Source organism: Heterodontus francisci, chromosome 39 (assembly GCF_036365525.1).
Source record: "Heterodontus francisci isolate sHetFra1 chromosome 39, sHetFra1.hap1, whole genome shotgun sequence".
NCBI classification, from domain to species: Eukaryota; Metazoa; Chordata; class Chondrichthyes; order Heterodontiformes; family Heterodontidae; genus Heterodontus; species Heterodontus francisci.
The window spans coordinates 40,192,299-40,217,197 of record NC_090409.1 but is presented as its reverse complement, the minus strand read 5'-3'; the positions used below and the strand labels follow the sequence as shown (position 1 = coordinate 40,217,197).

Here is a 24,899-nt window from a genome sequence, read left to right as displayed (position 1 = left end):
CTGACCCTCCGATAGTGCAGCACTCCCTCAGTACTGACCCTCTGACAGTGCAGCACTCCCTCAGTACTGACCCTCTGACAGTGCAGCACTCCCTCAGTACTGACACTCCGACAGTGCAGCACTCCCTCAGTACTGAGCCTCCGACAGTGCAGCACTCCCTCAGTACTGACTCTCTGACAGTGCGGCACTCCCTCAGTACTGACCCTCTGACAGTGCAGCACTCCCTCAGTACTGACACTCCGACAGTGCAGCACTCCCTCAGTACTGACCCTCTGACAGTGCAGCACTCCCTCAGTACTGACCCTCTGACAGTGCAGCACTCCCTCAGTACTGACCCTCCGACAGTACAGCACTCTCTCAGTACTGACCCTCCGACAGTGCGGCACTCCCTCAATACTGACCCTCTGACAGTGCAGCACTCCCTCAGTACTGACCCTCCGACAGTGCAGCACTCCCTCAGTACTGATCCTCCGACAGTGTGGTACTCCCTCAGTACTGACCCTCCGACAGTGCGGCACTCCCTCAGTACTGACCCTCCGACAGTGCGGCACTCCCTCAGAACTGACCCTCCGACAGTGCAGCACTCCCTCAGAACTGACCCTCCGACAGTGCAGCACTCCCTCAGTACTGACCCTCCGACAGTGCAGCACTCCCTCAGTACTGACCCTCTGACAGTACAGCACTCCCTCAGTGCTGACCCTCTGACAGTGCGGCACTCCCTCAGTACTGACCCTCTGACAGTACAGCACTCCCTCAGTACTGACCCTCCGACAGTGCAGCACTCCCTCAGTACTGACCCTCCGACAGTGCAGCACTCCCTCAGTACTGACCCTCCGACAGTGCAGCACTGCCTCAGTACTGACCCTCCGACAGTGCAGCACTGCCTCAGTACTGACCCTCCGACAGTGCAGCACTCCCTCAGTACTGACCCTCCGACAGTGCAGCACTCCCTCAGTACTGACCCTCCGACAGTGCAGCACTCCCTCAGTACTGACCCTCCGACAGAGCAGCACTCTCTCAATACTGACCCTCCGACAGTGCAGCACTCCCTCAGTACTGACCCTCCGACAGTGCGGCACTCCCTCAGTACTGACCCTCCGACAGTGCGGCACTCCCTCAGTACTGACCCTCCGACAGTGCGGCACTCCCTCAGTACTGACGCTCCGACAGTGCTGCACTCCCTCAGTACTGACCCTCCGACAGTGCGGCACTCCCTCAGTACTGACCCTCCGACAGTGCAGCACTCCCTCAGTACTGACCCTCCGACAGTGCAGCACTCCCTCAGTACTGACCCTCCGACAGTGCAGCACTCCCTCAGCACTGACCCTCCGACAGTGCGGTACTCCCTCAGTACTGACCCTCCGACAGTGCAGCACTCCCTCAGTACCGACCCTCCGATAGTGCGTCACTCCCTCAGTACTGACCCTCCGACAGTGCGGCACTCCCTCAGTACTGACCCTCCGACAGTGCAGCACTCCCTCAGTACTGGCCCTCCGACAGTGCAGCACTCCCTCAGTACTGACCCTCCGAATGTGCAGCACTCCCTCAGTACAGACCCTCTGACAGTGCGTCACTCCCTCAGTACTGACCCTCCGACAGTGCGGCACTCCCTCAGTACTGACCCTCCGACAGTGCAGCACTCCCTCAGTACCGACCCTCCGACAGTGCGGCGCTCCCTCAGTACTGACCCTCCGACAGTGCAGCACTCCCTCAGTACTGACCCTCCGACAGTGCAGCGCTCCCTCAGTACTGACCCTCCGACAGTGCAGACTCCCTCAGTACTGACCCTCCGACAGTGCGGCACTCCCTCAGTACTGACCCTCCGACAGTGCAGCACTCCCTCAGTACTGACCCTCCGACAGTGCAGACTCCCTCAGTACAGACCCTCCGACAGTGCAGACTCCCTCAGTACAGACCCTCTGTTAGTGCAGCACTCCCTCAGTACTGACCCTCCGACAGTGCAGACTCCCTCAGTACAGACCCTCTGATAGTGCGTCACTCCCTCAGTACTGACCCTCCGACAGTGCAGCGCTCCCTCAGTACTGACCCTCTGACAGTGCAGCGCTCCCTCAGTACTGACCCTCCGACAGTGCGGCGCTCCCTCAGTACTGACCCTCCGACAGTGCGGCACTCCCTCAGTACTGACCCTCCGACAGTGCGGCGCTCCCTCAGTACAGACCCTCTGACAGTGCAGCACTCCCTCAGTACTGACCCTCCGACAGTGCAGCGCTCCCTCAGTACTGACCCTCCGACAGTGCAGCGCTCCCTCAGTACTGACCCTCCGATAGTGCGTCACTCCCTCAGTACTGACCCTCCGACAGTGCAGCGCTCCCTCAGTACTGACCCTCTGACAGTGCAGCGCTCCCTCAGTACTGACCCTCCGACAGTGCGGCGCTCCCTCAATACTGACCCTCCGACTGTGCAGCACTTCCTCAGTACTGACCCTCCGACAGTGCAGCATTCTCTCAGTACCGCACTGGGAGTGTGTGATGGTTAAGTGGAGAGGAATCTCCGATCATTCCATTGTCCACACATTTGTGCCTCCGACTGCGACCAGGAGTGGGAACCCTGGCTGTTTTGTCTGGCTAATAGCACAAGGGTACTGAGTCCAACTCCCTCAGCTGCAATTAACAAGCTTGGCAGAGGTCAGGGTTCAAACCTCTCTTCGGGGGCCCTGTCCATCAATGAACCGATGAACAGATCCTCACAGTGGATGTTCTGTTAGTCTCACTGGGAGACTCCCTCATTCCTATACTGTCCCTTCCTCTCTCCCTCTCTCACTTCCTCCCTCTCACCCTCTCTTTCTCCCTGTCTCTCACTCGCCCCTCCCCATCTCTCGCTCTCTCTCACTCCCCCTCACACTCACCCTCTCACTCCCCCTTCTCTCGATCTCTCTTCTCTCCCTCTCTCTCACATGCTCTCACTCTCTCTCTCTCACACCCCACCACTCTCTCTCTTGTGCTTCCTCTCTCTCACACCCCCTCTCTTCCCCCCCCCCACTCCCTCCTCTCCCTCTTTTTCACTCCCTCTCCCTCTTTCTCTGACTCTCTTTGTCTCTCTCACTCCTCTCCCTCCCTCCTACTCTCTCTCCCCCTCTCCCTCCCATTGTCTCTATCGAACTCTGTCTCTGTCTCTCCCCCTCTCTCTCACACCTCTTCTCCCACTCTCTCTCTCTGTCTGTTGTGCCCCTCTCTCACACACAGCCCCCTCTCTTTTCCCCAATCTCCTTGTCTGTCCCTCTCTCTCCCTTTCAGTCCCTCTCCGTCTCTCTCTCTCTCCGTCTCTCTCTCTCCCGCTCCCTCTCTCACTCTCTCATTCTGTTTCCCCCCTCAGTTGTTACATTGATAATAATGTCACTCGTGTGGCCTGGTTAAATCGCTCCAGTATCATGTACGCCGGAAGAGACAAGTGGTCAATGGACTCGAGAGTGAGCCTGGGAGCACACAGTGAGCTGGAGTACAGTATCGAGATCACGCCAGTCGATGTATACGATGAGGGACTTTACACCTGCTCCTACCAAACAATGGACCAACCACACACTGTCCAGGTCTACCTCATAGTACAAGGTAGAGCCCAGAACTCAACATTACTCTGTATCTAACCCCCCGTGCTGTACCTGGGAATGTTTGATGGGGGACAGTGTAGAGGGAGCTTTACTCTGTATCTAACCCCCCGTGCTGTACCTGGGAATGTTTGATGGGGGACAGTGTAGAGGGAGCTTTACTCTGTATCTAACCCCCGTTTTTTTTTTTTTTTCTTTTTTTTTGCTGTGAATCAGCAACCACTAAATTGAGAGCCCTCCACCTCACTAACCCCATAGAGGGAGCTTTACTCTGTATCTAACCCCCGTGCTGCACCTGTCCTGGGAGTGTTTGATGGGGACAGTGTGGAGGGAGCTTTACTCTGTATCTAACCCCCGTACTGTACCTGTCCTGGGAGTGTTTGATGGGGACAGTGTAGAGGGAGCTTTACTCTGTATCTAACTCCCGTGCTGTACCTGTCCTGGGGAGTGTTTGATGGGGACAGTGTAGAGGGAGCTTTACTCTGTATCTAACCCCAGTGCTGTACCTGTCCTGGGAGTGTTTGATGGGGACAGTGTAGAGGGAGCTTTACTCTGTATCTAACCCCCGGATTGTACCTGTCCTGGGAGTGTTTGATGGGGACAGTGTAGAGGGAGCTTTACTCTGTATCTAACCCTCGTACTGTACCTGTCCTGGGAGTGTTTGATGGACACACTAGTTGAAAGCTCTATACTTTGAGAAAGCGGAGGGAGAAGTTTTGCTTTTGATTCTGAAGAGAGGTCTGAATGTTTTAAATCTCTTGTTTCCTTGCTCCCTTAGTGCCAGCGAAGATCATGAACATCTCCTCAGACATTACCGTTAATGAGGGCAGTAATGTCGTGTTGCTCTGTCTCGCTATCGGCCGTCCTGAACCTGTAGTCACCTGGAGAAAAGTCACCTCAAAACGTAAGCTGAAAGGGTTAAATTACGAGGGCGGGTTGCACAGACTGGGCTTGTCTCCCCTCGAGTGTCGAAGATTAAGGGGGGTGATCGAATCGAGGGGGGTTTAAGATGATTAAAGGATTCGATCGGGTCGATAGAGAGAAACTATTTCCTCTGGTGGGGGGGAGGGGGGAGTCCAGAACAAGAGGGCAGAACCTTAAAATCAGAGCCAGGCCGTTCAGGGTCAGAATGGGCCTCCTCCTGTTCCTGTGTAACAGGCTCGAGAGGGGCCGAATGGGCCTCCTCCCGTTCCTGTGTAACAGGCTCGAGAGGGGCTGAATGGGCCTCCTCCTGTTCCTGTGTAACAGGCTCGAGAGGGGCCGAATGGGCCTCCTCCTGTTCCTGTGTAACAGGCTCGAGAGGGGCCGAATGGGCCTCCTCCTGTTCCTGTGTAACAGGCTCGAGAGGGGCTGAATGGGCCTCCTCCTGTTCCTGTCTACTGCTCCCTCTCAAGGGTGAGTAATAGTCTGACTGAGATCTTTCACTGTCTTTCTCTCATTATCCGCTAAAACATTTCTAAATCACTGGTTCGTCCACAACTGGAGGATTGTGACCGAAACTGGGCACCACAAACTTTAGGAAAGGATGTTAAGGCCTGGGGAATTTTACAGTGGAATGTTTACCCGAATCGTCCCAGGAATGAGGGACTCACAAGATACTGAGACGGATGATCCCAGAACTGAGAGGTTATAACTATCAGGAAAGACTGACCAGTCTGGGGGTCCTTTCTCTAGGACAGAGAAGGCTGAGGGGTGACCTGATTGAGGTCTTTAAAATGATGAAGGGGGTTTCGATCGGGTAGACGTAGAGAAGATGTTTCCACTTGTGGCGGGGGGGGAGACCAGAACTCGGGGCCATCAATATAAGACAGTCACTAATAAATCCAGTGGGGAATTCCGGAGAAACCTCTTTCCCCAGAGAGTGGTGAGAATGTGGAACTCGCTCACACAGTCATACTCCCTCAGTACTGACCCTCCGACAGTGCAGCACTCCCTCAGTACTGACCCTCTGACAGTGCAGCACTCCCTCAGTACTGACCCTCCGACAGTGCTGCACTCCCTCAGTACTGACCCTCCGACAGTGCGGCACTCCCTCAGTACTGACCCTCCGACAGTGCAGCACTCCCTCAGTACTGACCCTCCGACAGTGCTGCACTCCCTCAGTACTGACCCTCCGACAGTGCGGCACTCCCTCAGAACTGACCCTCTGACAGTGCAGCACTCCCTCAGTACTGACCCTCTGACAGTGCAGCACTCCCTCAGTACTGACCCTCCGACAGTGCTGCACTCCCTCAGTACTGACCCTCCGACAGTGCGGCACTCCCTCAGTACTGACCCTCCGACAGTGCAGCACTCCCTCAGTACTGACCCTCCGACAGTGCTGCACTCCCTCAGTACTGACCCTCCGACAGTGCTGCACTCCCTCAGTACTGACCCTCCGACAGTGCGGCACTCCCTCAGTACTGACCCTCCGACAGTGCAGCACTCCCTCAGTACTGACCCTCCGACAGTGCAGCACTCCCTCAGTACTGACCCTCCGACAGTGCTGCACTCCCTCAGTACTGACCCTCCGACAGTGCGGCACTCCCTCAGTACTGACCCTCCGACAGTGCAGCACTCCCTCAGTACTGACCCTCCGACAGTGCGGCACTCCCTCAGTACTGACCCTCCGACAGTGCAGCACTCCCTCAGTACTGACCCTCTGACAGTGCAGCACTCCCTCAGTACTGACCCTCCGACAGTGCAGCACTCCCTCAGTACTGACCCTCTGACAGTGCAGCACTCCCTCAGTACTGACCCTCTGACAGTGCAGCACTCCCTCAGTACTGACCCTCCGACAGTGCTGCACTCCCTCAGTACTGACCCTCCGACAGTGCGGCACTCCCTCAGTACTGACCCTCCGACAGTGCAGCACTCCCTCAGTACTGACCCTCCGACAGTGCTGCACTCCCTCAGTACTGACCCTCCGACAGTGCGGCACTCCCTCAGTACTGACCCTCCGACAGTGCAGCACTCCCTCAGTACTGACCCTCTGACAGTGCAGCACTCCCTCAGTACTGACCCTCCGACAGTGCAGCACTCCCTCAGTACTGACCCTCTGACAGTGCAGCACTCCCTCAGTACTGACCCTCTGACAGTGCAGCACTCCCTCAGTACTGACCCTCCGACAGTGCAGCACTCCCTCAGTACTGACCCTCCGACAGTGCAGCACTCCCTCAGTACTGACCCTCCGACAGTGCAGCACTCCCTCAGTACTGACCCTCTGACAGTGCAGCACTCCCTCAGTACTGACCCTGTGACAGTGCAGCACTCCCTCAGTACTGACCCTCTGACAGTGCAGCACTCCCTCAGTACTGACCCTCCGACAGTGCAGCACTCCCTCAGTACTGACCCTCTGACAGTGCAGCACTCCCTCAGTACTGACCCTCCGACAGTGCAGCACTCCCTCAGTACTGACCCTCTGACAGTGCAGCACTCCCTCAGTACTGACCCTGTGACAGTGCAGCACTCCCTCAGTACTGACCCTCTGACAGTGCAGCACTCCCTCAGTGCTGACCCTCCGACAGTGCAGCACTCCCTCAGTACCGACCCTCCGACAGTGCAGCACTCCCTCAGTACCGACCCTCGACAGTGCAGCACTCCCTCAGTACCGACCCTCCGACAGTGCAGCACTCCCTCAGTACCGACCCTCCGACAGTGCAGCACTCCCTCAGTACCGACCCTCCGACAGTGCAGCACTCCCTCAGTACCGACCCTCCGACAGTGCAGCACTCCCTCAGTACCGACCCTCCGACAGTGCAGCACTCCCTCAGTACCGACCCTCCGACAGTGCAGCACTCCCTCAGTACTGACCCTCCGACAGTGCAGCACTCCCTCAGTACTGACCCTCCGACAGTGCAGCACTGCCTCAGTACTGACCCTCCGACAGTGCGGCACTCCCTCAGTACTGACCCTCCGACAGTGCGGCACTCCCTCAGTACTCCAGTTTGTAAAGAGAATCAACTCTTTCTGTTGACAGAGGTGAATCATTCTTTTAATAACAGACTGTTTGGTTGTTTGTTTTCCTGTTCCTTTACAGACAGTTATTTCATAAACGAAGGAGAATATTTGGAGATCTCACAGATTAAGCGACAGCAAGCCGGAGATTATGAATGTGTCTCAAGCAATGGGCTATCCAGTCCTGACACAAAGAAAGTCCGGATAACAGTGAACTGTGAGTATAATCAATCTGTGGAGGGAGTGAGGGCAGCGAGGGGCGGGCGGGGACCGGACCTCAATCCGTTAAAACGAAACCCAGAGCAAGCCGCCGTGTGGAGCTACCAGGAGGGTGTGCTGTCCCCTTTAATGGGGAACTGCCCCTTTAAGAAGGTGGGAGACCCAGAGTAACGGGGGAGTGATGGTTTGAGGGACCAGTATTTCACTGATCTGGAACCTCCTCTCGCCCGTCTCCCAGTACACTGTGTGTGTGAGTCAGGGTGCTGGTGGGATTGAGTGGGATTGTGAGGCCACCCTTGGTGGAATTGCCGAGTCCATGTTCACAGGAGGGAGCTGAGGCCTGGCCGGTCTCTACTGAGCAGCAGCAGCTGCCTGAGTGGGAGAGGTTCCTCAGTGTCACTCTCGCCCTCGCCCTCGCACTCACACTCTCCCTCACCCTCTCCCTCTCCCTCTCCCTCACACTCTCCCTCACACTCTCCCTCTCCCTCACACTCTCCCTCACAGACTCCCTCACACTCTCCCTCTCCCTCACCTTCTCTCCCTCTCCCTCACCTTCTCTCCCGCTGCCTCACCACCTCCCTCAAACTCACCCACTCCCTCACCCTCTGCCCCTCGACCTCACCCTCTCACTCATCCTTTCCCTTTCCCTCTACCTAACCCCCTCCCTCATACTCACCCTCACCCCCTCCCTCACCCTCTCTCCATCAGCCTCTCTACCTCGCCCTCTCCCTCACACTCGCCCTCATCTTCACCCTCTCTGTCAGCCTCTCCCTCACCCTCTCACCCTCTCCCTCACCTTCACCATCTCTCCCTCACCCTCTCCCTCACCCTCTCCCTCATCCTCTATCCCTCGCCCTCACACTCACCCTGTTCCTCACCCTGTCCCTCGCCCTGTCCCCCATCCTCTCCCTCATCCTCTCCCTCACCCTCTCTTCCTCACCCTCACCCTCTCCCTTACCCTCTCTCTCTCTCCCTCACCCTCACTCTCTCTCTCTCTCTCTCTCTCTCTCTCACCCTCACTCTCTCTCTCTCTCTCTCACCCTCACTCTCTCTCTCTCTCACCCTCACTCTCTCTCTCACTCTCTCTCTCACCCTCTCTCTCACCCTCACTCTCTCTCTCACTCTCTCTCTCACCCTCACTCTCTCTCTCACCCTCACTCTCTCTCTCACCCTCACTCTCTCTCTCTCCCTCACCCTCACTCTCTCTCTCTCTCTCTCTCTCACCCTCACTCTCTCTCTCTCTCTCTCACCCTCACTCTCTCTCTCACTCTCTCTCTCACCCTCACTCTCTCTCTCACCCTCACTCTCTCTCTCACCCTCACTCTCTCTCTCACCCTCACCCTCACTCTCTCGCTCTCCCACGCCCTCTCCTTCTCCCTCGCCCTCTCGCCCTCGCCCTCTCTCCCTCGCCCTCTCCCTCTCCTTGACCCTCAGCCTCACCCTTTCCCCTCTCCCTCACCCTCAACCTCTCTCTCTCCCTCTCCTTTACCCTCAGCCTCACCCTCTCCCTCACCCTCACCCTCTCTCTCTCCCTCTCCTTTACCCTCACCCCTCTCCCCTCTCACCTCTCTCTTCTCTCTCTTCTCTCTCTCCTCTCTCTCTGCTCTCTCTCTGCTCTCTCTCTGCTCTCTCTCTTCTCTCTCTCCTCTCTCTCTGCTCTCTCTCTGCTCTCTCTCTTCTCTCTCTCTTCTCTCTCTCTCTCTCTCTCTCCCCCCCCCCCCCTCCCCGCACCTCACTAAAACGGTGAGTGGTGGTAAATGGTGTTTTTCGGACTGGAGGACGGTAGACAGTGGTGTTCCCTAAGGGTCAGTGCTGGGACCACTGCTTTTTCTGCTATATATAAATGATTAGGATCTTGGAATACAGAGGAGAATCTCAAAATTTGCCAATGATACCAAACCTGGAGGTGTGGCAAACACTGAGCATGATATGAACCACCTGCAACAGGACATAGATAGGCTGGCAGAATGGGCAGACAAGTGGCAGATGGAATTTAATACAGACAAGTGTGAGGTGATGCATTTTGGCAGAAGGAATAAGGAGAAGCAATGTACACTTAATGGCACAGGTCTAAAGAGCGTGCAGGAACAGAGGGACCTGCGATCATTGACGGTGGCAGGACATATTGAGAGAGTGGTGAGTAAAGCATATGGGATCTTGGGATTTATAAATAGAGGCATTGAGTACAAAAGCAGGGAAGTTATGCTGAACGTTTATAAAGCTCTGGTTAGGTCCCAACTGGAGTATTGTGTCCAGTTCTGGTCACCACACTTCAGGAAGGATGTGAGGGTCCTTGAGAGGGTGCAGAGGAGATTTACCAGAATGGTTCCCGGGATGAGGAATTTTAGTTACAAGGTTAGGTTGGAAAAGCTGGGGTTGTTCTCCCTGGAGTAAAGGAGATTGATGGGAGATTTAATAGAAGTGCACAAGATTATGACAGACTTAGACAATGAAAAACTGTTCCCATTAACTAATGGGACAAGGATGAGGGGACACAGATCAAACGTTTTGGACACAAGATACAGGGGAAATATGAGGCAGCACTTGTTTACACAGCGTGTGCTAATGGATCTGGAACTCACTGCCTACAAGTGCAGTGGAAGGGGAGACGATGAATGCCTCCAAGAGGAAGTTGGATGGACACCAGAGAGAATTAGACTTGTAGGGGTAGGGGGATCGAGCCCGGGGAGTGGGAATGACTGCATAGCTTTGTGGAGAGCTGGCACGGAGTGGATGGGCCCAATGGCCTCTTTCTGTGCTCCTCTTTTTATCCCTCCTCCTCTCCTCTTTCTTTCTCAGTCTTTGACTCGCCTTTCCCTTTCTCTCCTCTTTCTCCTCCCTCCTTCTTGCTCCCTCTCTCCTTCCCTCTCTCGCTCCCTCCTTCATTGTCCCTCCTTCTCTCCCCATCTCTCTGTCTCTCTCTCTCTCTCTGTTTTCCTCCTCTAAAACCACACTTCCGCGCCTCCCCTCCTCGTCTCCAGCCCTCCCCCTCCCCTCTGCCCCTCCTCCTCTACCCCTCCCTCTCCCCTCTGCCCCTCCTCCTCTACCCCTCCCGCTCCCCTCTGCCCCTCCTCCTCTACCCCTCCCTCTCCCCTCTGCCCCTCCTCCTCTACCCTTCCCTCTCCCCTCTGCCCCTCCTCCTCTACCCCTCCCTCTCCCCTCTGCCCCTCCTCCTCTACCCCTCCCTCTCCCCTCTGCCCCTCCTCCTCTACCCCTCCCTCTCCCCTCTGCCCCTCCTCCTCTACCCCTCCCTCTCCCTCTCCCCTCTGCCCCTCCTCCTCTACCCTTCCCTCTCCCCTCTGCCCCTCCTCCTCTACCCCTCCCTCTCCCTCTCCCCCTCCTCCTCTACCCCTCCCTCTCCCCTCTGCCCCTCCTCCTCTACCCCTCCCTCTCCCCTCTGCCCCTCCTCCTCTACCCCTCCCTCTCCCCTCTGCCCCTCTTCCTCTACCTCTCCCTCTCCCCTCTGCCCCTCCTCCTCTACCCTTCCCTCTCCCCTCTGCCCCTCCTCCTCTACCCCTCCCTCTCCCTCTCCCCTCTGCCCCTCCTCCTCTACCCCTCCCTCTCCCCTCTGCCCCTCCTCCTCTACCCCTCCCTCTCCCTCTCCCCTCTGCCCCTCCTCCTCTACCCCTCCCTCTCCCCTCTGCCGCTCCTCCTCTACCCCTCCCTCTCCCCTCTACCCCTCCCTCTCCCTCTCCCCTCTGCCCCCTCCTCTCCTCCCCCCCCTCCTCCGGTGAGGGCAGCGGTGCGGGAGTTTCTGATGTAACGCACTCACACTCAGCTTTCTCTCCCTGGCAGACGCACCGATGATCACGGACGTGAGGAATGTGACAGTGAGGAAGGGTCACGCAGCTGTTCTCCGGTGCGAGGCTCTCTCCGTCCCTGCAGCAGACTTTCAGTGGTATAAGGAGGAGAAGAGGTGAGGACGCAACAGATACAGAGACTGGGACGGCTCGCAGCTCCCTCTGTCACTCCGAGGGAAGGAGGGGGACAGAGGGAGGGAGACAGAGGGAGGGAGACAGAGGGAGGGAGACAGAGGGAGGGAGACAGAGCGAGAGACAGAGGGAGAGAGAAAGAGGGAGAGAGAAAGAGGGAGAGAGAAAGAGGGAGGGAGACAGAGGGAGGGAGACAGAGCGAGACAAAGAGAGAGAGAGAGAGAGATTGAGACTGAGATAAAGACAGAGACAGAGAGAGAGAGATAAAGAGAGACACAGAGAGAGATAAAGAGTGACAGAGAGAGATAAAGACAAAGAGAGAGACAGAGAGAGAGAGAAATAAAGACAGAGAGAGAGTTAAAGAGAGAGACAGAGAGAGAGAGAGAAAGATGTAGAGAGAGAGAGAGAGATAGACAGAGAGCGATAAAGCCAGAGAGAGATAAAGCCAGAGAGAGACAGAGACAGAGGGACAGAGAGAGATAAAGACAGAGAGAGAGAGAGATAAAGACAGAGAGAGAGAGGGAGAAAGGGAGACAGAGAGAGAGAGAGAAACAGGGAGCGAGAGATTTGAATTCTTTTACACTTTTACCTGAGATTTGAGCCCCATCTTTCTCCACCTCAGGCCATCCCAAAACTTCACAGCCAATGAAGTCCTTGTTTTGAAGTGTGCTCACTGTTGTAATATAGGAAATGTGGCAGACAATTCCACACAGCAAGATCCCACAAACAGCCATGTGATAATAACCTAGATCATCTGTACCTGTCCTGGGAGTGTTTGATGAGGACAGTGCAGAGGGAGCTTTACTCTGTATCTAACCCCCGTTTTTTTTTTTTTTTTTCTTTTTTTTTCACAAGGTGACCTTTATACCCCGGGCCCCTTTTATATTTTTCACATCGAGGGGGCCTTTATCCCTCAGGCCCCCTTTATGTACATATTTACAGTTTTAAAATAACTTTATTAAAACAGATAAATAAACAAAAAAACTCAAATTAAAATGCCATTCTCGGCGTCGACGATGCACTCCAGTCCCTGCGGTGCCCACCGGTCGCGCAAGGCCTCAAGCGTACCGGCGGACACCGCATGCTCCTTTTCCAGGGACACCCGGGCGCGAACGTAACCGCGGAAGAGGGGCAGGCAATCGGGGAGGACGGACCCCCCGACGGCCCGCAACCTGGACCTGTGAATTGCCACCTTGGCCAGGCCCAGGAGCAGACCGACGAGGAGATCCTCCTCCCGGCCCGAGCCCCTCCGCACCGGGTGCCCAAAGATCAGGAGCGTGGGACTGAAGTGCAGCCAGAATTTGAGGAGCAGCCCCTTCAGATACTCAAATAGGGGCTGCAACCTCGCACACTCCGTATAAATGTGGAACACGGACTCGTCCAGGCCGCAGAAAGTACAGGTGGCCTGGGAGTCCGTGAACCTACTTAAAAGCCTATTGCACGGGACTGCTCTGTGCAGCACCCTCCACCCCAGGTCCCCGATGTAAAGGGGGAAGACTCCCGCGTAGAGAGACCTCCATCGGGGTTTCCCCTCGCCGCCAGATGGCAACGCGGACCGCCAGGGCGTGTCCGGCCGGCTGACGAGGGCGAGGAAGTGGAGAGTGTGCAGGAGCAGCCCATACAGGAAACCCCTCCGCGCCGATTGGAATGGCACGGAGGGCATTTCCGAGAGGCGGTTCGGGTTGTGCGGGACCGGCTCCCGAGGAGGGTTTCGGGGCCTGGGTCCGATGAGCAGTTCTGGCCGAGCGGGGGTCAGCTCGGCCGGGATCGCTCCGCACTCCCGAGCCCCCTCGCCACCCGCAGTGAGGGGCGCCCCGGGGGTTTCGGCTACTCCTCCGCCCGCCGGACCGTCCCCGGAGTCGGCCGCCCGGACAGCCGAGGCGCTCTCCTCCGCCGGCGGGGGAGCGCCCTGAGTGGAGGCGACCATGTTCCAGACTCGGAAAAGATCCCGGTAAAAGACAGGCAACTCCCTCAGAGAGGCGCGGCTAACGGACTCCACCGGGAGCTGCGTGTCGTCTTGAAGGCAGTGACACTGGCGGAAAAAATACGTCGCCAGCGCACACCATCTGGGAGGACGCTCGACGTACAGGTATCTCTGCAGGGTCCGAAGGCGGAGAGTCGCAGCCTGGGTGCGGACGCACACCAGCGACTGACCGCCCTCCTCGATCGGGAGACTCAGGACTGCGGCAGAGACCCAGTGTTTCCTCTTGCCCCAGAAGAAATCGACGAGTTTCTTCTGGATCTTGGTGGCAAATACAGGGGGCGGGGCCAAAGTGACCAACCGGTACCACAGCATGGAGGCCACCAGTTGGTTTATGACCAACGCTCGGCCCCTGTAGGAAAGCACTCGGAGCAGTCCTGTCCAGCGCCCCAGCCGAGCGGTGACTTTCGCCTCCAACTCCTGCCAGTTTGCCGGCCAGGCTTCCTCAGCGGGGCTAAGGTGGACTCCCAGATAGAGGAGGTGCGTGGTGCTCCACGCAAAAGGTGTAATCTCCTCCGGCAGGGAGTCCACCCGCCACTGACCAACCAGGAGTCCGGAACATTTCTCCCAATTGATCCTCGCGGAGGACGCGGCAGAAAAGGTCTGCTGGCAGTCGCGCATCCTCCGCAAGTCAACGGGATCTGTGATTGCGAGGAGCACGTCGTCGGCGTAAGCCGAGAGGACGACCCGCATGGCCGGCTCGCGCAGAGCCAATCCCGTCAACCTCCTGCGAAGCAGGCACAGGAAGGGCTCCACGCAGATGGTATACAATTGGCCGGACATGGGGCACCCCTGACGCACTCCTCTCCCAAATCGAAGGGGCGCCGTCAAGGACCCGTTAACTTTGACTAGACACTCTGCGGCGGCGTATAAAAGTCGGACCCGGGCCACGAAATGCGGCCCGAGTCCGAAAGCGCGCAGAGTCCCGAAAAGGTAATCGTGATCCACCCTGTCGAACGCCTTCTCCTGATCGAGGGAGAGAAAGGCGACCGACTGACCAGTCCTCTGGGAAAGATGGATCAGGTCCCGGACCAGGTGGATGTTGTCCTGGATGGACCGGCCCGGGACCGTGTAGGACTGGTCGGGGTGGATCATGTGGGCCAGCACGGAGCCCAGGCGGGTAAACATAGCCCGGGCAAAGATCTTATAATCCGTGCTGAGGAGGGAGACCGGACGCCAGTTTTTAAGCAGGCGGAGATCGCCCCTCTTCGGCAGCAGGACGATGACCGCCCTGCGCCACGAGAGGGGCATCTCCCCGGTCGTCAGGCTTTCCCCCAGGACCCGCGCGTAATCGTCCCCCAGGACGTCCCAGAACGCCCTGAGGAACTCCACGGTCAACCCATCCAGCCCTGGGGATTTGCCCCTCGAGAGCTGGTGGAGGGCGCCAGTCAGCTCCGCCAACGTGAGCGGAGCCTCCAATCCTTCGGCGCCCTCCGGGCTGACCTGTGGCAGGTCCTCCCACAAAACTCTGCGCGCATCCTCGCTGGACGGATCCGGAGAGAACAACGCACTGTAATACGTCCGGACCAGGAGGCCCATTCCCTCCGGATCCGTGATGGAGGATCCGTCGTCGGCCAGCAGCTCAACGAGCTGCTTACGGACCCCCCGCCATTTTTCCAGCGAGTAGAAGAAGGGTGAGGCGCGGTCCAAATCTTGCAGGATCTGGATCCGCGACCTCACGTACGCGCCTCGGGACCCTATGAGCTGCAGGTCCCTCAGCGCGCCCTTCTTCTCTTTGTACGCCTGCCACAGGGCCGGGTCCGCGACGGCATGACCGAGGCGGGATTCCAAGTCGAGCACCTCCCTCTCAAGGCGCCCGATCTCGGCTTCCCGCCTTTTGGTCGACCCCTTCGCGTACTCCTGACAGAAGACGCGGATGTGAGTCTTGCCCACATCCCACCATAGCCTCAAGGAGGGGAAGCCCCCCTGCTTCCTTCTCCAGTCGGCCCAGAATCGACAGAACGAGTCCCGAAATCGCACGTCCTCCAGCAGCCGGTTGTTAAAGTGCCAGTACGCGGACCCCGCCCGCGTGCGGAGCGGAGTGAACTCCGCCCACACCAGGCGGTGGTCCGAGCACGGCACCAGCCGCATGGAGGCCGCCGAAACGCGGGAGACGTACGCCTGCGAAATGTAGAGGCGGTCGATTCGCGACCCCCCTCCTCCAGACCTCCACGTGAAGGCGCTGGAGTCGGGATGGAGATTCCGCCAGACGTCCACCAAGTTAAGGGAGCTGATCAGTCCCCTCAACTTCTCCACCGACGCTTGGCCGCGCTGGGGACCGGAGCGATCCCCCACCTCGAGGGTGCAGTTAAAATCCCCCCCGAGGATGATGCACTCGCCGCTATCGATGGAGCTCAAGAGAGCGGACACTTCTTCAAAGAAGCGCGCTTGCAAAGCGCCGGGCCTGGGCGCGTACACGTTCACAAAGTGGAGCGGCACGCTACCCAGGCGAACGGCGAGGTGGAGCAAGCGGCCCGGCACTAGCTCCTTGACCCCCAAGATCTCCGGCTGAAAAGTCGGGGCCAACAAGATAGCCACCCCACTAGAAATAGGGGTGAGGTGACTCATGTAGACCCCACCCTGCCACTCCAGGAGCCAGGTGGCTTCGTCTCCCGGAACGGTGTGGGTTTCCTGCAGAAAGCTCACCGCGTATCTCCCTTCCCTAAGGACTGAGAGATTGTGAAATCTGCGGTGAGCCCCTCTGCTGCCGTTGATGTTGAGGCTGGCTATGGTTATCTTCATGTCAAAGGTACTTAAAACCCGTCACCAACAGCTCACTGTGAGGAGGGAGTGGAAGTGCACCTGGCCCTCCACTCCCCCAGCAACCCATTGAGGAACACATTAAAACGGCGCCTCTCAACCAGTTTCACGTCCGCGCGCTTGCCCGCTATCTTAAGGGCGGCACGGACGGACTGGATGATCAGCACCAGATTCGACCAACGGTCGAGGGCCAGCTGAACTTTATTGCGGCAACCCCTGCAAGCCGCGAGGAAATCCCGGAGTTCCGCCGTGGGGATGAGAGGAGATTCGGTGGGAGGCACGAGGGACTCCACCACCTCACTGGCGATGGAATCAAGATCATCCTCCGTGCCCCGCACCGAATCCCCATCCTCCTCCGGGTCGTCACCGCCAGCGGCCAACACATCCACCACACACTGTGGGGCGGACGTCCCGGCCGCGCCAGCTGGTCCCGCCTCCGTCACGATCCCACCCCCAGGATCGATGGCGGAGGAGTCCTCTCTGGGTTCTATTGTGAAACTGGAGCCTGTAGGCACCAGCGGTTCAGGACCCCCCTCCACCTCCGTCCCCAGGGCAATGAGTGGTCCAGGGGAGACAGAAGTTCCGGACTCCGGGAAACCAGCCGGAGCCGAGATTGGAGGCGGAGGGAGGAGGCTATCTCCCGCTCCGCCAGCACCCACAGGCCCAGCAGGTGGGGCAGCATTCTCAGTTATAACTGGGTCGGGTGTCTCCTGGTTGGTGGTGGACTCCGGCTGGGAGGCCCGACCCTCTGGGGCCTCGCCCTCCCCTTCATTCAGGACACCCGACCCAGTAGCAGTGGCAGAATGGGCGGCTTCCCCAGGCTCCCCCACCACAAGCAGGGCCCCACTTACTCCTTCAGTAGGGGCCTCATGTACCGGGGCCATCCCCTTCCCTCCATCCTGAGGAATTGGGAGCACCTGCCCGGACTTTGCAGCCTTGGTGGTGGCGGTAGGGGAAACCTGGGGACCCGAAACAGGAGACAGCTCCCCTCCAACAGATGGGCCCTGCGCCTCAGGGCCCCTTGTTACCTCTGTGGAGGGGTGCCTTCTCCTCTTTTTCCCAGTTGTGTGCGGAGGCTCAGAGACCTCCATATCATCAGAGGCCTCCACCTCCACACTCTCCTTTTTTTTATTCACCCTGGGCCTGAGCCCAGCCCTGGGGCAATTTGACTTCCCGAGATCGGGCCTTGGGCTGAGCTCAGGCTCGGGTAGTGTCACGATATCCAGGGGACGCGCCTCTCGATGTTTATTTCTCCTCCGCGCCTTCCTTCCACTTGGACGGTCACCCCCCTCCCTGCCGGAGGCCGTGAAAACCACAGCCTCCGGTACCGACTGAATGGTATCTGGTGGTGGTGTAGTGGGGGTGGGAGGAGGTGCAGCGTCGCCACCCTGGGCCGCTGAGTTGGAGTTGGCAGCCGGGAGGTTGGGGCAGTTCTTACGAACATGCCCCACCCCCTTACAGACATGGCACCGCACCCCGTCCAAGGTCCAGAAGACGCGGTAGGCCGTCCCCTGGAATTCTACATTGAAGTGGCCCTCTGTCACCTCCTCCCGCGCCAGCTGCATGAATAACTGGCGGCGGAAGGAGTAGACGTGTCGGAGGCTGTTCTCCCGAAGACCGAGCGGGACTGGGGTGAGCCCCGTCTTTACCTCCCCCAGATGGTGCAGGTGGGGAAGGAGGAGCTCACCAGGGATGAAGGGTGGGACATTGGATAAAATGAGCCTTTGCGCAGTGGCCTCCAGGGGGTCCACTGGCAGAAAGGTCCCGCCCACGGTGAGCCCCTTGCTCAGAGCCAGGGACACCGCCCGCTCGGTCTTCAGGAAAAACACTGCCTTCCCGTACATTTTAGAGGCTGCAACAATGGCCGAAGGGCCGACAACCTCGGCCATTGCTTTCACGCATGCCTCTATAGTCATGTTCGGGTGGACGTAGCTCTTGACCCCATGCTTCGTTGTTAATAAAGCAAAAGGTGACGGGGCAACAGGTGCAGCTGCAGCAGCCGCAGCAGCATATGAACGGGAAGGCCCCGCCACCGGCGAAGAGGGGCTTGCCATGGGGTCTAAGAGCCACGTCCACCCCCAAGAAACAAAACAAATTTACACAATTTTTAAAAAAAAGCAAACTTTAAACAAGGTGGAGTGGGAGTAGAGGAGGATGGGGTAGGATGGTAAAGGAAATGGGGAGGATAGGTGACTGAGGCGACTGAGTGGAGGAAGGGAGAGAAAGGCTGAAAAGGATGTTTGATCCAACTGCCAGTTGGAGCACCTTTATCACAATTAGTCCAAAACTGTTTGTTGTCTTCCAGTTGGGGGAGGCTTCTTCGCCCGGGACGGCTGGAGCCGCCCGGTACTCTCCTCTTCTGATTTTAACAAGACAGTCTTCACCCGGGCAACTCCAGCTGTCCCGAGCAGGCAGTTGGGGTGGGGAGGGAGCTCCCTGTGTGTAACACCAATACAAACACAGGGGCCCCTACTGGATTTGGCTGCCCCACCCCTGAGTCTTCAGGCCTCTTCTCCCTCCCCCAAACAGTTTAAACTTCAGAGTCTTTCAGGTGCCCTGACACCCACCTTTCCAGAAAAATTGCAGCCTTCCTTGATGGTTTCCCTCCACTCTGTATTCACCTTTCTCCAGTCTCTCTCCCCAGTTGCTGCAGTCTCCACTCTCCACTCTGCAGTTGCTGCAGCACAGGTGCAGCTGCTCCCCCTGATTGCTGGCAGGAAGTGCTCCAAATTGACCAGCCAATCCCTGTGCTGGACCTGTCCTGGGAGTGTTTGATGGGGACAGTGTAGAGGGAGCTTTACTCTGTATCTAACCCCTGTACTGTACCTGTCCAGGGGAGTGTTTGATGGGGGACAGTGCAGAGGGAGCTTTACTCTGTATCTAACCCCCGTACTGGACCTGTCCTGTGAGTGTTTGATGGGGACAGTGTAGAGGGAGCTTTACTCTGTATCTAACCCCCGTACTGGACCTGTCCTGTGAGTGTTTGATGTGGACAGTGTAGAGGGAGCTTTACTCTGTATCTAACCCCCGTTTTTTTTTTTTTTTTTTTTTTTTTTTTTTTTCTCTGTATCTAACCCCCGTACTGTACCTGTCCTGGGAGTGTTTGATGGGGACAGTGTAGAGGGAGCTTTACTCTGTATCTAACCCCCGTACTGTACCTGTCCTGTGAGTGTTTGATGGGGACAGTGTAGAGGGAGCTTTACTCTGTATCTAACCCCCGTTTTTTTTTTTTTTCTTTTTTTTTTATAAGGTGGCCTTTATACCCCAGGCCCCTTTTATATATTTTTTATGTCGAGGGGGCCTTTATTCCTCAGGCCCCCTTTATATACACACTTATATTTTTAAAATAACTTTATTAAAACAGATAAATAAACAAAAACTCAAATTAAAATGCCATTCTCGGCGTCGACGATGCACTCCAGTCCCTGCGGTGCCCACCGGTCGCGGAAGGCCTCAAGCGTACCGGCGGACACTGCATGCTCCTTTTCCAGGGACACCCGGGCGCGAACGTAACCGCGGAAGAGGGGCAGGCAATCGGGGAGGACGGACCCCCCGACGGCCCGCAACCTGGACCTGTGAATTGCCACCTTGGCCAGGCCCAGGAACAGACCGACGAGGAGATCCTCCTCCCGGCCCAAGCCCCTCCGCACCGGGTGCCCAAAGATCAGGAGCGTGGGACTGAAGTGCAGCCAGAATTTGAGGAGCAGCCCCTTCAGATACTCAAATAGGGGCTGCAACCTCGCACACTCCGTATAAATGTGGAACACGGACTCGTCCAGGCCGCAGAAAGTACAGCTGGCCTGGGAGTCCGTGAACCTACTTAAAAGCCTATTGCACGGGACTGCTCTGTGCAGCACCCTCCACCCCAGGTCCCCGATGTAAAGGGGGAAGACTCCCGCGTAGAGAGACCTCCATCGGGGTTTCCCCTCGCCGCCAGATGGCAACGCGGACCGCCAGGGCGTGTCCGGCCGGCTGACGAGGGCGAGGAAGTGGAAAGTGTGCAGGAGCAGCCCGTACAGGAAACCCCTCCGCGCCGATTGGAATGGCACGGAGGGCATTCCCGAGAGGCGGCTCGGGTTGTGCGGGACCAGCTCCCGAGGAGGGTTTCGGGGCCTGGGTCCGATGAGCAGTTCCGGCCCAGCGGGGGTCAGCTCGGCCGGGATCGCTCCGCACTCCCGAGCCCCCTCGCCACCCGCAGTGAGGGGCGTCCCGGGGGTTTCGGCTACTCCTCCGCCCGCCGGACCGTCCCCGGAGTCGGCCGCCCGGACAGCCGAGGCGCTCTCCTCCGCCGGCGGGGGAGCGCCCTGACTGGAGGCGACCATGTTCCAGACTCGGAAAAGATCCCGGTAAAAGACAGGCAACTCCCTCAGAGAGGCGCGGCTAACGGACTCCACCGGGAGCTGCGTGTCGTCTTGAAGGCAGTGACACTGGCGGAAAAAATACGTCGCCAGCGCACACCATCTGGGAGGACGCTCGACGTACAGGTATCTCTGCAGGGTCCGAAGGCGGAGAGTCGCAGCCTGGGTGCGGACGCACACCAGCGACTGACCGCCCTCCTCGATCGGGAGACTCAGGACCGCGGCAGAGACCCAGTGTTTCCTCTTGCCCCAGAAGAAATCGACGAGTTTCTTCTGGATCTTGGTGGCAAATACAGGGGGCGGGGCCAAAGTGACCAACCGGTACCACAGCATGGAGGCCACCAGTTGGTTTATGACCAACGCTCGGCCCCTGTAGGAAAGCACTCGGAGCAGTCCTGTCCAGCGCCCCAGCCGAGCGGTGACTTTCGCCTCCAACTCCTGCCAGTTTGCCGGCCAGGCTTCCTCAGCGGGACTAAGGTGGACTCCCAGATAGAGGAGGTGCGTGGTGCTCCACGCAAAAGGTGTCATCTCCTCCGGCAGGGAGTCCACCCGCCACTGACCAACCAGGAGTCCGGAACATTTCTCCCAATTGATCCTCGCGGAGGACGCGGCAGAAAAGGTCTGCTGGCAGTCGCGCATCCTCCGCGAGTCAACGGGATCTGTGATTGCGAGGAGCACGTCGTCGGCGTAAGCCGAGAGGACGACCCGCATGGCCGGCTCGTGCAGAGCCAATCCCGTCAACCTCCTGCGAAGCAGGCACAGGAAGGGCTCCACGCAGATGGTATACAATTGGCCGGACATGGGGCACCCCTGACGCACTCCTCTCCCAAATCGAAGGGGCGCCGTCAAGGACCCGTTAACTTTGACTAGACACTCTGCGGCGGCGTATAAAAGTCGGACCCGGGACACAAAATGCGGCCCGAGTCCGAAAGCGCGCAGAGTCCCGAAAAGGTAATCGTGATCCACCCTGTCGAACGCCTTCTCCTGATCGAGGGAGAGAAAGGCGACCGACTGACCAGTCCTCTGGGAAAGATGGATCAGGTCCCGGACCAGGTGGATGTTGTCCTGGATGGACCGGCCCGGGACCGTGTAGGACTGGTCGGGGTGGATCATGTGGGCCAGCACAGAGCCCAGGCGGGTAGACATAGCCCGGGCAAAGATCTTATAATCCGTGCTGAGGAGGGAGACCGGACGCCAGTTTTTAAGCAGGCGGAGATCGCCCCTCTTCGGCAGCAGGACGATGACCGCCCTGCGCCACGAGAGGGGCATCTCCCCGGTCGCCAGGCTTTCCCCCAGGACCCGCGCGTAATCGTTCCCCAGGACGTCCCAGAACGCCCTGAGGAACTCCACGGTCAACCCATCCAGCCCTGGGGATTTGCCCCTCGAGAGCTGGTGGAGGGCGCCAGTCAGCTCCGCCAACGTGAGCGGAGCCTCCAATCCTTCGGCGCCCTCCGGGCTGACCTGCGGCAGGTCCTCCCACAAAACTCTGCGCGCATCCTCGCTGGACGGATCCGGAGAGAACAACGCACTGTAATACGTCCGGACCAGGAGGCCCATTCCCTCCGGATCCGTGATGGAGGATCCGTCGTCGGCCAGCAGCTCGACGAGCTGCTTACGGACCCCCCGCCATTTTTCCAGCGAGTAGAAGAAGGGTGAGGCGCGGTCCAAATCTTCCAGGATCTGGATCCGCGACCTCACGTACGCGCCTCGGGACCCTATGAGCTGCAGGTTCCTCAGCGCGCCCTTCTTCTCTTTGTACGCCTGCCACAGGGCCGGGTCCGCGACGGCATGACCGAGGCAGGATTCCAAGTCGAGCACCTCCCTCTCAAGGCGCCCGACCTCGGCTTCCCGCCTCTTGGTCGACCCCTTCGCGTACTCCTGACAGAAGACGCGGATGTGAGTCTTGCCCACATCCCACCATAGCCTCAAGGAGGGGAAGCCCCCCTGCTTCCTTCTCCAGTCGGCCCAGAATCGACAGAACGAGTCCCGAAATCGCACGTCCTCCAGCAGCCGGTTGTTAAAGTGCCAGTACGCAGACCCCGCCCGCGTGCGGAGCGGAGTGAACTCCGCCCACACCAGGCGGCGGTCCGAGCACGGCACCAGCCGCATGGAGGCCGCCGAGACACGGGAGACGTACGCCTGCGAAATGTAGAGGCGGTCGATTCGCGACCCCCCTCCTCCAGACCTCCACGTGAAGGCGCTGGAGTCGGGATGGAGATTCCGCCAGACGTCCACCAAGTTAAGGGAGCTGATCAGTCCCCTCAACTTCTCCACCGACGCTTGGCCGCGCTGGGGACCGGAGCGATCCCCCACCTCGAGGGTGCAGTTAAAATCCCCCCCGAGGATGATGCACTCGCCGCTATCGATGGAGCTCAAGAGAGCGGACACTTCTTCAAAGAAGCGCGCTTGCAAAGCGCCGGGCCTGGGCGCGTACACGTTCACAAAGTGGAGCGGCACGCTACCCAGGCGAACGGCGAGGTGGAGCAAGCGGCCCGGCACTAGCTCCTTGACCCCCAAGATCTCCGGCTGAAAAGTCGGGGCCAACAAGATAGCCACCCCACTAGAAATAGGGGTGAGGTGACTCATGTAGACCCCACCCTGCCACTCCAGGAGCCAGGTGGCTTCGTCTCCCGGAACGGTGTGGGTTTCCTGCAGAAAGCTCACCGCGTATCTCCCTTCCCTAAGGACTGAGAGATTGTGAAATCTGCGGTGAGCCCCTCTGCTGCCGTTGATGTTGAGGCTGGCTATGGTTATCTTCATGTCAAAGGTACGTAAAACCCGTCACCAATACCTCACTGTGAGGAGGGAGTGGAAGTGAACCTGGCCCTCCACTCCCCCAGCAACCCATTGAGGAACACATTAAAACGGCGCCTCTCAACCAGTTTCACGTCCGCGCGCTTGCCCGCTATCTTAAGGGCGGCACGGACGGACTGGATGATCAGCGCCAGATTCGACCAACGGTCGAGGGCCAGCTGAACTTTATTGCGGCAACCTCTGCAAGCCGCGAGGAAATCCCGGAGTTCCGCCGTGGGGATGAGAGGAGATTCGGTGGGAGGCACGAGGGACTCCACCACCTCACTGGCGATGGAATCAAGATCATCCTCCGTGCCCCGCACCGAATCCCCATCCTCCTCCGGGTCGTCACCGCCAGCGGCCGACACATCCACCACACACTGTGGGGCGGACGTCCCGGCCGCGCCAGCTGGTCCCGCCTCCGTCACGATCCCACCCCCAGGATCGATGGCGGAGGAGTCCTCTCTGGGTTCTATTGTGAAACTGGAGCCTGTAGGCACCAGCGGTTCAGGACCCCCCTCCACCTCCATCCCCAGGCCAATGTCTGGTCCAGGGGAGACAGAAGTTCCGGACTCCGGGAAACCAGCCGGAGCCGAGACTGGAGGCGGCGAGAGGAGGCCATCTCCCGCTCCGCCAGCACCCACAGGCCCAGCAGATGGGGCAGCATTCTCAGTTATAACTGGGTCGGGTGTCTCCTGGTTGGTGGTGGACTCCGGCTGGGAGGCCCGACCCTCTGGGGCCTCGCCCTCCCCTTCATTCAGGACACCCGACCCAGTCGCAGTGGCGGAATGGGCGGTTTCCCCAGGCTCCCCCACCACAAGCAGGGCCCCACTTACTCCTTCAGGAGGGGCCTCACGTACCGGGGCCATCCCCTCCCCTCCATCCTGAGGAATAGGGAGCACCTGCCCGGACTTTGCAGCCTTGGTGGTGGCGGTAGGGGGCACCTGAGGACCAGAAACAGGAGGCAGCTCCCCTCCAACAGATGGGCCCTGCACCTCAGGGCCCTGTGTTATTTCTGTGGAGGGGTGCCTTCTCCTCTTTTTCGCACTTGGGCGCGGAGACTCAGAGACCTCCATGTCATCAGAGGCCTCCGCCTCCGCACCCTTTTTTCCTTTTTTAGTCACCCTGGGCCTGAGCCCAGCCCTGGGACAGGTGGATTCCATGGGAATGGGCTTTGGGCTGAGCTCAGGTCCGGGTTGAGTCAAAGTGTCCAGGGGACGCGCCTCACGATGTTTCTTTTTTCCCCGCGTCTTCCTTCCGCTCGGACGGACGCTCCCCTCCCCGCCAGAGGCTGTGAAAACCACAGCCTCCGGAACCGACTGAGCGGTGTCTGTTGGATGTGCGGGGGGAGTGGGAGG

At 58.6% G+C, this 24,899-nt stretch overlaps 1 protein-coding gene across 1 annotated transcript in view; it reads left to right on the top strand.

The window, feature by feature from the left end:
* The window catches only part of iglon5 (IgLON family member 5), a 31,350-nt gene that overhangs the window by 2,529 nt on the left and 3,922 nt on the right, over positions 1-24,899 (top strand). The window contains exons 2-5 of the mRNA XM_068018738.1: positions 3,334-3,566; positions 4,341-4,466; positions 7,581-7,715; positions 11,513-11,633. Coding sequence (XP_067874839.1) covers positions 3,389-3,566; positions 4,341-4,466; positions 7,581-7,715; positions 11,513-11,633 — 560 coding nt within the window. The 5' untranslated portion in view covers positions 3,334-3,388. The remainder of the gene's footprint in view (positions 1-3,333; positions 3,567-4,340; positions 4,467-7,580; positions 7,716-11,512; positions 11,634-24,899) is intronic.